General features: G+C 39.8%; 2 protein-coding genes across 2 annotated transcripts; one reads left to right on the forward strand and one right to left on the reverse strand.

Annotated features, from left to right (window-relative positions):
* Positions 1-1,425: 1,425 nt before the first annotated feature.
* Positions 1,426-5,016, reverse strand: LOC147297006 (phosphate-repressible phosphate permease pho-4-like). The gene is made up of 11 exons (XM_086230187.1): positions 4,867-5,016; positions 4,570-4,695; positions 4,389-4,458; positions 4,010-4,134; positions 3,602-3,817; positions 3,196-3,282; positions 2,649-3,101; positions 2,325-2,434; positions 2,093-2,198; positions 1,676-1,930; positions 1,426-1,551 (listed from the first exon to the last, which is right to left on the reverse strand). Exons 1-11 carry the CDS (start codon positions 5,014-5,016, stop codon positions 1,426-1,428), a joined length of 1,824 nt encoding a protein of 607 aa, XP_086086313.1.
* A 2,141-nt stretch (positions 5,017-7,157) lies between these two features.
* Positions 7,158-11,846, forward strand: LOC147297007 (putative alpha,alpha-trehalose-phosphate synthase [UDP-forming] 7). The gene is made up of 4 exons (XM_086229522.1): positions 7,158-7,375; positions 7,641-9,740; positions 9,815-10,088; positions 10,849-11,846. Exons 2-4 carry the CDS (start codon positions 7,759-7,761, stop codon positions 11,155-11,157), a joined length of 2,565 nt encoding a protein of 854 aa, XP_086085648.1. The 5' UTR covers positions 7,158-7,375; positions 7,641-7,758; the 3' UTR covers positions 11,158-11,846.
* The last annotated feature ends 692 nt before the right edge of the window (positions 11,847-12,538 follow it).

Genomic DNA, 12,538 nt, shown 5'->3' on the forward strand with positions numbered 1-12,538 from the left:
GTTCGGCGGACCAGTGCCGAACCCGATGGTTTCGTTCGGTAAGTACCCACCGAACAATCCTATTCTATTCGGCGGGTACCTGTCGAACGAAACCACCGGGTTCGGCACTGGTCCGCCGAACCCGCTGCAATTTTTTTTTTTTTTAATTTGTTTGGCTGTCTGCTGGGTGAGAGGAGAGAGGGAAGGAGAGAGAGAGAGAGAGAGAGAGAGAGAGAGAGAGCGCTGCGCGCGGTGGCTGGAGGGCTGGGGTGGTCGGGGCTGGGTTGGGCGCGGGGAGGGTGGTGCAGCAGGGAGGAGAGAGAGGGGTGGTGCATGGTGGTGGGCACGGGGAGAGTGGTGCAGCAGGGTGGTGGGCGCACGGTGGTGGTGCTGCGCGCGGGGAGGGTGGTGCAGCAGGGTGGTGGGCGCAAGGTGGTGGTGCTGCGCGCGGGGAGGGTAGTGCAGTAGGGTGGTGGGCGCGGGGAGGGTGGTGCAGCAGGGTGGTGGGCGCACGGTGGTGGTGCTGCGCGCGGGGAGGGTGGTGCAGCATGCTGGTGGGCGCAAGGTGGTGGTGCTGCGCGCGGGGAGGGTAGTGCAGCATGGTGGTGGGCGCGGGGAGGGTGGTGCAGCAGGGTGGTGGGCCCACGGTGGTGGTGCTACGCGCGGGGAGGGGAATGAAGTGGTCGGGCTGGGGCTGGGTGCAGGGGAATGAGGTGGTCGGGCTGGGGCTTGGTGGAGGGGAGGGAGGAGGTCGGGCTGGGTGCATGGATGGGAAAGAGGTGGGCTGGGTCGGGGCTGGAGGGAGGGTGCGACGGGGCTGGGCTTGGTGGAGGGGAGGGAGGAGGTGGGTGCTGCGTGGGTGGCCGGTGGGTGTGGTCGGGTGAGGGAGATGAAGGGGGTGTGTGTGTTTTTTTTTTGTCTGTTGATGGGGTGTGCAGAAGAGAAAAAATTGAGTTAGGGTGTGTTGGGTGAGGGGTAAGTGTGTCTTTTTTTTTTAGTTTTGATTTTTTTTTTACAAAAGGGTGTGCAAAAAGAAAAAACAGGGTGTGCAAATAGCAGCACTCATAAATATTTATATTAACTCATAGTATTCATATAAACTATTTTTTTATTATAAATATAATGAGGACGAGAATTCAACTCTTACCTTTAATAAGTGTCATACCACTGAAAGTATAAACTTTCACTAGCTTATCATCTCAAGCACGCAGTGAATGTTGAAACAAAATAATTATTACAAATAAATTAAAAATAAGCGTGTATGTGTTGCACAAAGCCACAAACATGTGTGCACGTATTTGGTAATTGTTAGTCATGATCATGATTATTAATGCCTAACAATTAAAGTTAAAATGAAGGGTAGAGGTGAAGAGGAATGAAATAGTGATTTATTGATAGAATGATGAAAAGAAAAAAAAAAAACAAAGGTTACAGTTTGAGACAGATTCAGGGCACTACATAGGCTGGGGAGTGTATAGAAACTGAGAAGATCGCATAAGCAACCCCAGAACAAAACACAATAGTAAGCACCCACCCACATATGAACTTAAATAGTAGCTTCCAGTTTACATTCTGCAAAAACCAAGTTAAGGAATTTTTAGTATCAAAGATAAATAACATTGTGGTTTTGCAAAATGTGCAACTAAAAAATGAACAAACATTAAAATAAATAAGTAACAATTTTGGGAAATCTTACCCTTGGGTCATCTGCAATCCCAACTCCTACTAAAGATCCAACAAAAGCATGAACAGTTGAAACAGGAAGCTTAATCCTATTGACCGTGATGATTGCTGCCACAGTGGACAATTGTGCTGCTAAGCCTCTTGAGTTGCTTATATATGTCAGCTTCCCACCTAGACATTGAGTCAGCCTCCACCCACACACAAAGAAACCAATTGCAGCACCAAACCCACCAATTGCCTTAAACCACCAAGTTACATGGATGGATTCCTAGAAGCATCTTATGATTGGTCAAAATGGTAAAGTTATAGAAAACCCATATGCAAGAGAATCATAACATGCAGCAAAAGATTGAAACTGATTAATTATTAAGTACCATTAAATTGAAGATTAGATTGAAAAGCAGTAAGACGAGGAGTGCTTTCAACTCACCACATCTTCACCATTTCCAGAATATTTTGCTCTATGTTGAAAAACATCAAGAATAGCTCCATATGGACTCACAATGGCAGCTACCTCACCAGCAGATTGAATAAGCCTGCACATGTCAATGTATATTCATTATGTCTATGAGGTCATGGAGTGTAAATTTGTAACTTTGTGATGATATGTTTAATGCATTTTGTGTGTGTGTGTGTGTGTTTTCAGCCAGAAGTGAACTTACGCAAAGATACACGAAGCTATAAGCTGTGGGAAACTTAAGAAGTCTTCCATATCATCATATTTTTCAGCTAGAGCATGGCGAACAAGGGTCTGTCTGTCATACTCGATTGCCTATTTCATTTCATAAGCACCACATTAGCAAATCTACATATATAACCAAAATGACCAAAAAGTTTCATTCTGCGGACAGCTAGCACATACTATATACATATATGTGGATGTAACTTCTCTGAGTTGCACTAGTCTAAAAAATGTATAGTTACAGTTCAAAGTGATATTAGTATATATGTGTCAATCGAATAATATTTTAGAATGCAAGACTCACAGGAGAAAAAGTTGATTTTGAGGAACCTCTCATGAGCTGAAAGGCATTCTCAGCCGGTGCTGTTTTGTCAATCTTCTTAAAGTGTCTTGTTTGAACTGACCGATTTGGTGAAGAATCAAGCAACTGTCTAAATGAAGTACTAGATTTCTCTGTAGTAGACTGATCATGAGAACCTGAATGGTCATCATGAGCAGGCTCTGCAGGCTCTTGTATTAATGAGTCTGGTGAAGCCCAGCTCCTCTCATCCTCTTCATACACAGTATCAAGGACTCTCATCTGCATGAAATCTTTCAAGGCTTCTTCAAACTGTGCTTGATCATCATCTGATTTTGAATTGCATGTTTGATCTTCACTTTCTATGCACTTTTTCTCGGATTTGGACATGCTTCTCTTCATGGTCTTGTAATTTTCGGCTGTACTGAATTTTTTGATGGCCAAAGGAACCACCACAACCTATTACGTGCAGATCCGAATTCAGATGCTCAGGAACATATAGAAGGAAAAAGAAGGTGAAGGTTCCCAAAAATCTGATTGTTATAAATATTACCATGGATAATAGTGCTCCAAACAAGGTGGCCACTGCAACTCCAACAATAGTCACCCAACTATAAAGAGATGTTATATATGGTATGACCTGCAATATGGACAACAATGAACTGGTAAACATGATAGGGATGCTTTTCTTCAATAATTTCATTGTTCTGTTGGTAGTGAAGAAAATGAGGGGAAGTAATGTTATATGTTCTGGTTTTCCAATGATCTCAACTTGGTCACTTGATGTAATAGCTCAACTGAATGGGTGCTATAAGACAGAACAGGATTTGAGGATTTGATTAAAATTTATTGGAGTTATGAAAATGGTATAGCCTAGAATATGAAAGAACTTATGACCTTTCTATCATACAAGATTAGATAAGAAATATATCCATAATATATAACCAATTATAAAAAACCTGATACATGAGAAAGAGGCAAAGCAGTCCAGCAGATATTCCGTAGTTGATTGGAAGAAAGATAAGAATCCTTTTTTTGGAATTTTCATGGCGAAGCAGAGAAAACTTCAGGACAGTAAAGAGGATGAATGCGCATAAACAGGCAATTAGTGGAGCAACAGTCCATTCAAGTATTATCCAAACAAGTCCTCCACCATTGAAATTGTGATTTTCGTTCTGCATTTCATCATGACTTGAGAATAAGAAATGAAGAATTATAGAAGGCAACCCCAGCGTAAGCATTTGACATCAAAGAGTTACAGACTTCCAAAAAGAAGAAGAAGAAATCAAAACATTTACATTTTTCAACCTCATGTAAACTTTAGTGTGCAACATCTTAATTAGCCATTTGAATCTGTATCTGCTTACCTTATTCCACAAGGGTATGTAGCTAAAACCTTCAGTAACAAGTATAGTTCCTAATAGAGCACCTTGCATTGATTGCTGAGATGAGACTGGTAGCTGCAAATATGTTGCCAGAGCAAGCCAAATTGCTGTCCAAATTACAGGCTTATGGTTATAGATGCCATGACATGAACTTATGATACCACATGGTTGTCTTTCATAAATAAAAACAACCTGAAATTATTGATTTCCAAGCATGAGAAGAGAGAGCAGTCCAATAACCATTTGGATTATGAATGGTCATTGTAAGATTGTCCCTCCATCTTCTCAGCAACTGGAAAATTCAATATGAAGTTAATTACCAACATATAAATATGACAGTAATAAGCAAGTCTTGTAGTACCTGCAGTGAGGAGAACAACCACCAGACTCCACATCAAGAAACCTTCACTTGGCTGATTTTCCTTAAGAAACTGGGAAAATAGAGAGCTCTATAATTAGCTAATTATAAGTAACAATTTTATGGTGATTTGGAGGCAAAAGAGATTTTGAAAATTTAGGCACCACTATTGTTTCATCCATACATCAGAAAACAAATTATTGACAGAACTGCTGGAACTTGCAAAGGCCGCTCCAGGAACATAGATGACACAAGCCATTACAAATGCCTTTAGAAGGGTCAAAGTCCCTGACCCAACAGGCGTTGAGAACTGACAAATCAAACAAAAAACATTTTCAGAGGCTATAAAGTGGGAAATCAAAAATCTGATGTCATACATAATACAGAATGTGTTTGTTGCTTAATTGTGTTTGAATTATGCTTAACAATGTGACTAGCTAATTAATAGCCTAAATCATGCAATGAAGCTCCTTCCACAAACCGGAGCTGGAAGATTGTTGGCACCAGTTAAAAAAGCCATTGCAATTGCAGCAAAAGCTCCAAATATTGGTATCCATCTATAGGTCTCCTTCCACTTCCCCAAAACATTGATGGCTAAATCAATCGGAACTTGGCCATTCTTTGATGACATTTTTCGTGTATCCGAGTTTCAATTTGTCAGAATGATACCCCAGAATTTCATAGGATGGTAATAGCATAGGTTAATGATTAATATTGTTATTGAGTATTGACATTGGATTAATCTCCAAACTTCATAGGATGTGCTGTTTTTTCTTATGTTGTTTAGCATCTTCTGTACTTCTTGTGTTGGTAGTTGTTTGACCATGACAAGTGTGTTGTCTTCCTTGTTGTTCATTGGGTGAGGGGTTGTGCACTTCATACATGTAATAAGGAGTTTTATATTACCAAATGTACGGCAGTTTTTTGTTTTTTTTTAATAAGAAACTAATCACCAAGGATGATTCATGTATTTAGAAAAAAATGTATTCATATAAAAGGGAGTGACTAATTTGACAAGGCCCAAAAGAGGCTCCAGTAGGACATCCCTAAATCTAGCAAGCCCAATACCATTGAGAGGGAGTGACCTTTAGAATGAAAACAGAATGTACCAAGGATATTCGGATGGATACAAAGATTGGGATCAACTATTACAGAAGTAATCTCACTCTTTTTTGGGTCAGATATTGCAAATGCATTTTGAGTGCCAAATTGCCAATATGTATGAAAAATTAAAGTAACAAAAAAACAATATATGAGAAATTATTTATAAAATATATTTTCTCACAAAGCACACCCTCATCCTCTTATTTCCCAATCCCATGCAAGAAAAATTAGGTAAAGAAAAGCATGTTAGTCAAAAGAAAACGCCCACCACATGGTCTTACTCACATATATATTATATTTGGAGAGAGAGATAGAGAAATAAAAGTGTAGCATATGCAATTTTTAATGAGGCATTAATGTAATAAATATAATACCCCCCCTATTCCATGGTTTATTGTAGAGCAAGGCAACTCAACTAGCCAAGGGTAATTTGGACCGTAAGCCCCAATCCAACAAGAACGAAAACGACATTGCATCACCTTCCCAGTTTGAACTTTGAACCCCAACCATGCAAAATATGAAATATGTATATGATTTTAATGCCAACACCACCAACACCAACCCAAACAAAACCGAATGTGTAAATTGTAAATTGCAACGCCCACATTCGACCAAAAAAAAAATTGCAACGCCCACAAAACTCACTCCCACAGTCCCACCCAAAACCACGTGCATGCCACCTCCAATTTTTTTGCATCACTCATGACGTCATCTCTCCCTTTTCACCTTACCCCTATTTTCGTATTATTAGGCACCACGTGGCAACAGCTGCAGCTGTTGTTCCCACCAATGTTATTCTAATGCTTTTAGAGTTTTAGGACCATTTTTTTTCTATAAATTTACTACATCCAGCACTTGTCTATAGTATTTTTTTTGTTGTTTTTAAAGGACTAGTCTATAAAGTTAAAATTTTTTGAAAAGAGTGACTCACTTATGAAAAAAAGATTAGATTTGATGGCAATGAAATGAGTTTGGGGGACTGTAAATTAAAGTGCTTCTTCCATATATTTTATGACCTTAAGTAGGTAGGAGAAGGAGACTTTGAAAATATTGGTGACTAGAAAATATAGATTACAGAAAAAAGGAAAAAAAAAAGGATGGATATTGGATAATAAAGAGAAATATTCTTCAGCAGATATTCTACATGTATGATGTATTATGGAGATTGTCTGGAAAGGAAAATTCTCATAGCTCTTAAAAAAATATATATAAAAGTCCACAAATAAAACGAGTATAGCAAGTTATTCGAAGTGCCCAACAAGAGGAAGCCACGTGTCAAGAATTAATATGTCTCAACTTTGTCACGAAAGCAATGGCCGAGTGCAGATATTTAAGTAGTACGTGAAAACACGGGATGATTTTTGTCGAGTGGATATTATCCAACACGTGTGGGCCGGAGGGGGGCTATTTCACGTAGAGAGGTCGACGTGTCCCCACGCCTTTTTCAAACGGTGTATGGCGTGCCAACGCAGTGTTGGATTTTGACACGTCATCACATGTCTTGGCAAGCGGGAGTAAGAGCGCGTGAGCGAAGCTTTTCAACCAAGCAGCCAGTTGGCGTTACTGGGTAGTCTACTGGCCAACCTTATCCTCTTCAATTTTTTATTCTTATTTAATTTCCTTAAAAATATAAAATAATATATTTTTTATTCATTTTGTTCCTCCAAAAAGAGGGAAGCATTTGTTATTGTATGGAGAGAGAGAAAAAGAAGAAGAAGAAGAGAGAGATTGCAAGTGTGACTCTTGGAGATAGAGAGAGGACCAAACCAAACCCTAGATTTCTCTTTTTCTGCTGAAATCACCCAAATTGCATTTTTTATTTGAATTCTCAGATCCAAATTGTACCTGGGAAAGATTCAAAATTTGTTCTTTCAAAGCTGTGAAAGGTATCCTTTTTTTCTTTTTAATCCTATTTTGTAATCATTGAATTCAATTAAGCCTCAACGCTATCCTTGTTTTTGGGTTATAAATTTAACATGCAGATTTATATTGTATTGCGGTTTTTGGTATATGGGAGTGGCAATAATTAATGGTCATCTGCAATGTTTGAATCTAATTTAGATGTTAGAATTAATGCTTTGATTATAGGGACCTGCTTAGTGTGGTATAAATTGATTCTTGGTCTTTGTAACGATGTCTGTTTATTTACAGATCCTGCTCAATTATAGTCCATTTCAAGAGGCAAGGAATCTTGGGTCTGGTTTATATCTCTGAGATCTTGCCAAAGATTTTTGAGTGGAGGGGAAACCCCAAATAAAAGTTATTCAAGATGATGTCCAAATCGTATACCAACCTTTTAGATCTAGCTTCCGGCAACTTCCCAATAATGGGTCGTGAAAGGAAGCGACTTCCGCGTGTAATGACCGTTGCAGGGGTTATATCGGAGCTTGATGATGATCAGGCCAATAGTGTGTCGTCGGATGTTCCCTCCTCGATCGTTCAGGACCGTATAATTATTGTTGCCAATCAGCTCCCAGTAAAAGCTAAGCGCAGACCTGACAATAAAGGGTGGAGCTTTAGTTGGGATGAGGACTCATTGCTATTGCAGTTAAAGGATGGTTTGCCTGAAGATATGGAGGTTTTGTATGTAGGTTCGTTGAATGTCGAGGTGGATTCGAATGAACAAGATGATGTATCACAGCTCCTGTTGGATAGGTTCAAGTGTGTTCCAGCCTTCTTGCCAGCCGATATTTTGACCAAGTTCTATCATGGGTTTTGTAAGCAGCATTTGTGGCCTTTGTTTCATTACATGCTTCCATTTTCAGCCAATCATGGTGGACGGTTTGATCGGTCTTTGTGGGAGGCATATGTGGCTGCTAATAAGATTTTCTCACAAAGGGTGATTGAAGTAATAAATCCAGAGGATGACTATGTGTGGATACATGATTACCATTTAATGGTGCTGCCTACCTTCTTGAGGAGGAGGTTCAATAGATTGAGAATGGGGTTTTTTCTTCACAGCCCCTTTCCTTCTTCAGAAATATATAGGACTCTACCGGTCAGGGAAGAGATTCTTAAGGCACTTCTAAATTCAGACCTTATTGGGTTCCACACTTTTGATTATGCTCGGCATTTCTTGTCTTGTTGTAGTCGGATGTTGGGTTTGGAGTATCAGTCAAAGAGGGGTTATATTGGGTTGGATTATTATGGAAGGACAGTCGGAATAAAGATCATGCCTGTTGGGATTCACATGGGACAGATTGAGTCGGTGTTGAAACTTGCAGATAAGGAGTGGAGAGTAGGAGAACTTAAACAACAGTTTGAAGGAAAGACTGTGTTGCTTGGTGTTGATGATATGGACATCTTTAAAGGTGTCAATTTGAAGCTCTTGGCAATGGAACAGATGTTAAAGCAGCATCCAAAATGGCAGGGGAGAGCAGTTCTGGTGCAGATAGCAAACCCTGCTAGGGGAAGAGGGAAAGATCTTGAGGAAACACAGGCTGAAATACAGGCAAGCTGCAAGAGAATTAATGAAAAATTTAGTCGGCCTGGTTATGAACCTATTGTCTTCATTGACAGACCAGTCTCTCTTAGTGAAAGAGTTGCGTATTACACCGTTGCTGAATGTGTAGTGGTCACAGCTGTAAGGGATGGGATGAATCTTACTCCATATGAGTACATTGTGTCCAGGCAAGGAAACTCTTCATCAGATTCTGATTCAGAATTTGGTGGGTCAAAGAAGAGCATGCTGGTAGTATCAGAGTTCATTGGATGTTCCCCTTCACTGAGTGGTGCTATTCGGGTTAACCCATGGAATATTGAAGCAACAGCCGAGGCTATGAACGAGGCAATTTCAATGGTTGAACCTGAGAAGCAGTTGCGCCACGAGAAGCATTATAGGTATATTAGTACACATGATGTGGCATATTGGTCACGAAGCTTTTTCCAAGATATGGAGAGAACATGCAAAGACCATTTCAGAAGACGCTGCTGGGGAATTGGTTTGGGCTTCGGTTTCAGGGTTATAGCACTTGATCCCAACTTCCGAAAGCTGAACATTGATGGCATTGTGTCTGCTTATTTGAGATCTAAAAAAAGGGCTATACTGTTGGATTATGATGGCACTGTGATGCCTCAAACATCTATAAACAAGTCGCCGAGTCAAGAGGTCATCTCCATCATCAATACACTTTGTGGTGATGTTAAAAACACTGTTTTTGTGGTCAGTGGAAGAGGAAGGGATAGTTTAAGCAAGTGGTTTTCTCCTTGCAAGAAACTTGGAATTGCTGCTGAACATGGTTATTTTGTGAGGTATATCTATTATCTATTTGTCCTTCACAGAATCCTTGTTTTTTATTGCACTCATTTAAATTGTGTTTTTTTAGGTGGTCTGCGGACAAGGATTGGGAAACTTGTGGCCAGGGTAGTGATTTTGGGTGGATACAGATAGCTGAGCCAGTTATGAAACTGTACACAGAAGCCACTGATGGTTCTGGCATTGAAACCAAGGAGAGTGCATTGGTTTGGCACCATCGAGATGCAGATCCTGGTTTTGGGTCCAGCCAGGCTAAAGAATTGTTGGACCATCTAGAAAGTGTGCTAGCAAATGAACCAGTTGCTGCCAAGAGCGGCCAGTATATTGTAGAAGTAAAGCCACAGGTGAATATCTTAACTAACTTTCTATTTTTAATTCTTTACGTGAATGCAAAGTCTTGTCCACTTGCTGGAAAGTAATATAACCAGGTTCTTCACCCTAGGCACTACCTATTTCTATCTCATCACAGCAAAAACACTTAAGTTCCAATGTTGGACCACATGAAAGATACACACCAGTTATTTTGCCATCTTGCTCTTCCCCATGGAACTGATGGAAGATACACTAATTCAGGTTAAGAAACTGAGAATATGTGTATAATAACTTGCCAAAGGTGGCATGACACTCGGCTATCTTTGAGAGAAGATTCTTGATTATGCCTTCATTTAGCATAATCAAGTGAGCCTGAAGAATTTTGAAACAATAGCATGCTTGGAGTTTTTTGTTTTTGTGTGCTTAATGAGGGTTTCTTCCACAAATAGCCTCATGAGAAAGATTTTAAAAGATTAACAATGAAGCTCTGCCAATGCTGGAATGACATTAGCTCATGACGGCAGTCACATTGAGAGTGTTAGTAAGCTTGACTGCGATAAATTTTAGACAAATAGTTTGCTTTCTGATGAGAAAATAGATAAAAGATAAATGAGATACTTATCAAATAAGTAGATAAAAATAGATGAATACAGACGTTAACAGCAGTTGGCAGTATTTATAATGGATATTTACATTACCCTAATGTGGGGTTGTTGCAGACAAATTGATTGTATGAAAAAAAAAAAAAAAAAAAACATGATGATTGAAGGTACTTTTTGTTGTGGCTTGTAGGGTGTCAGTAAAGGTGTGGTTGCGGAAAAGATCTTCACATCAATGCATGGGAGTGGGAATCAGGCTGATTTTGTCCTGTGCATTGGTGACGATAGATCCGATGAGGACATGTTTGAGATTATTGGCAATGCAATGACAAATGGTGTCCTCTCCTCTAATACAAGTGTATTTGCATGCACTGTTGGACAGAAACCAAGTAAAGCCAAGTACTATTTGGATGACCCTACTGATGTCATAAACATGCTTGACGCCCTCGCAGATGCTTCAGACTCTCCACCCTCCTCAGATGTCGAAACAGGCTCCCCTTGAAACCTTGCGCCTTGACTTTGTTAGACTCCAGTGTCTTCTTTAAGCCAATGATGATGAATCACAATATCACAGACTGGGAAGTGATCCTTTTCAGCTTTCTGGAAGTGACTTGTTGGAGGGAAATATTCTATGACCTCCTGCACTGGTGATTTGCTGCCAATTCCAAAAACATCAGTAGCTTGGATTTCTTCTGTGATATAAACAATCAATTCAGAGTGTGGATTACAATGGGTTTACTTGGTAAAAAACTGAACTCTTAAATCAGCTCATGCTTCTGAAGATCTAATGGGAACTACAACGTTTATTCATGGAGGAGTTGGACCATTAAAAAAGAAAATACCCAATCAATTGTTGCATCATATATATATACATGTATCTGAAGGTTGACAAGTCTGACGAAGGGGTGCAGGTGACTTGCATTCTAGGGGCAGTAGATTATTATGTTAATGGCGGGGAAGGTGATGGTATTCTAGTAGTAACAGGAGGTGTCTGCTGGTTAGTCAAATTCCCGTTGAAACAGTAAATACTGGTTTTTTCTTCTTTTTCAAGAGTGAATTTGCTTTGCCATTTGTTTCTCAGATCAATTCCTTTGCTTATTGAACCTGTAAATTATTATATAGCAATATTTGCAAGAAATGATGACGTTTTCAAAGATGCGCCAAATAATGCACCTTTCAGATTTCTTAGAATTCAGGTGGGTCATTCTTCAAGCACCTGTCAATTAAAGCAGTCAATGTTTTCTTGAAGTTTGTACGTGTCTCCATGCCTTCATGCATGCAACCAGATGTTTTCATTTGATTTTGGGGCTTGAAATCTTTTTTGGTAAATTGTGGTAGGACTCAAACAATCAAAATCCATTCTTTGAGGTTAAATTCAAGCTATGGAGTCGTAAAGACTAGGTTATATCGAGCTTGGCTTGAATAGGTGGAGACTGAAGAGAGAGAGAGAGAGAGAGATTCAGAGGTTGGAGAAGGGACTATGTCACCCTGGATAGCTGCAAACAAACAAACAAACAAACAAACAAACCTCAGGTTTTCATTGCATTGAGCGCTGAGAAGCAAATTGGAAGTGCCTAAGCTAAGCAGCTTCAAAGTTGAGAACTCCAGAGCCCGAGTACCAATATTTATCATTGGGACTATGACCCCTTATTTACTTATTTCTAACTCGAAGCTTTGTCTGTTTTACTTGGATGTCGGATATCCAAAGAATCAAAGATAAGGAGTATCAAAGCCGGTCTTTTTCTCTTCTTTTTTAATTTAGAGAAGCGGAAATGCGAGAGTGAACTCTGATGATGAATGTAAGTACTTTACCTTTCCTTTACACTTACATTTTAAGCATGAATTTTCAAAAAAACAGCTCCAGCTCCCTAGATTAGTTCTCT

Source organism: Dryas octopetala, chromosome 1 (genome assembly GCF_963921425.1).
Source record: "Dryas octopetala chromosome 1, drDryOcto1.1, whole genome shotgun sequence".
NCBI lineage: Eukaryota > Viridiplantae > Streptophyta > Magnoliopsida > Rosales > Rosaceae > Dryas > Dryas octopetala.

What these genes read in the sequence shown, in the direction of transcription:
- LOC147297006 (XM_086230187.1), bottom strand. Translation starts at nt 5,016, where the DNA reads ATGTCATCAAAGAATGGCCAAGTTCCGATTGATTTAGCCATCAATGTT. An exon ending in CTGGAAATGGTGAAGATGTG is followed by an intron (nt 1,931 to 2,092) that starts GTGAGTTGAAAG and finishes AGATGCTTCTAG; the next exon opens with GAATCCATCCATGTAACTTG. An exon ending in GGATTGCAGATGACCCAAGG is followed by an intron (nt 1,552 to 1,675) that starts GTAAGATTTCCC and finishes TGGTTTTTGCAG; the next exon opens with AATGTAAACTGGAAGCTACT.
- LOC147297007 (XM_086229522.1), top strand. Translation starts at nt 7,759, where the DNA reads ATGATGTCCAAATCGTATACCAACCTTTTAGATCTAGCTTCCGGCAAC. An exon ending in GAACATGGTTATTTTGTGAG is followed by an intron (nt 9,741 to 9,814) that starts GTATATCTATTA and finishes GTGTTTTTTTAG; the next exon opens with GTGGTCTGCGGACAAGGATT. An exon ending in TTGTAGAAGTAAAGCCACAG is followed by an intron (nt 10,089 to 10,848) that starts GTGAATATCTTA and finishes TGTGGCTTGTAG; the next exon opens with GGTGTCAGTAAAGGTGTGGT.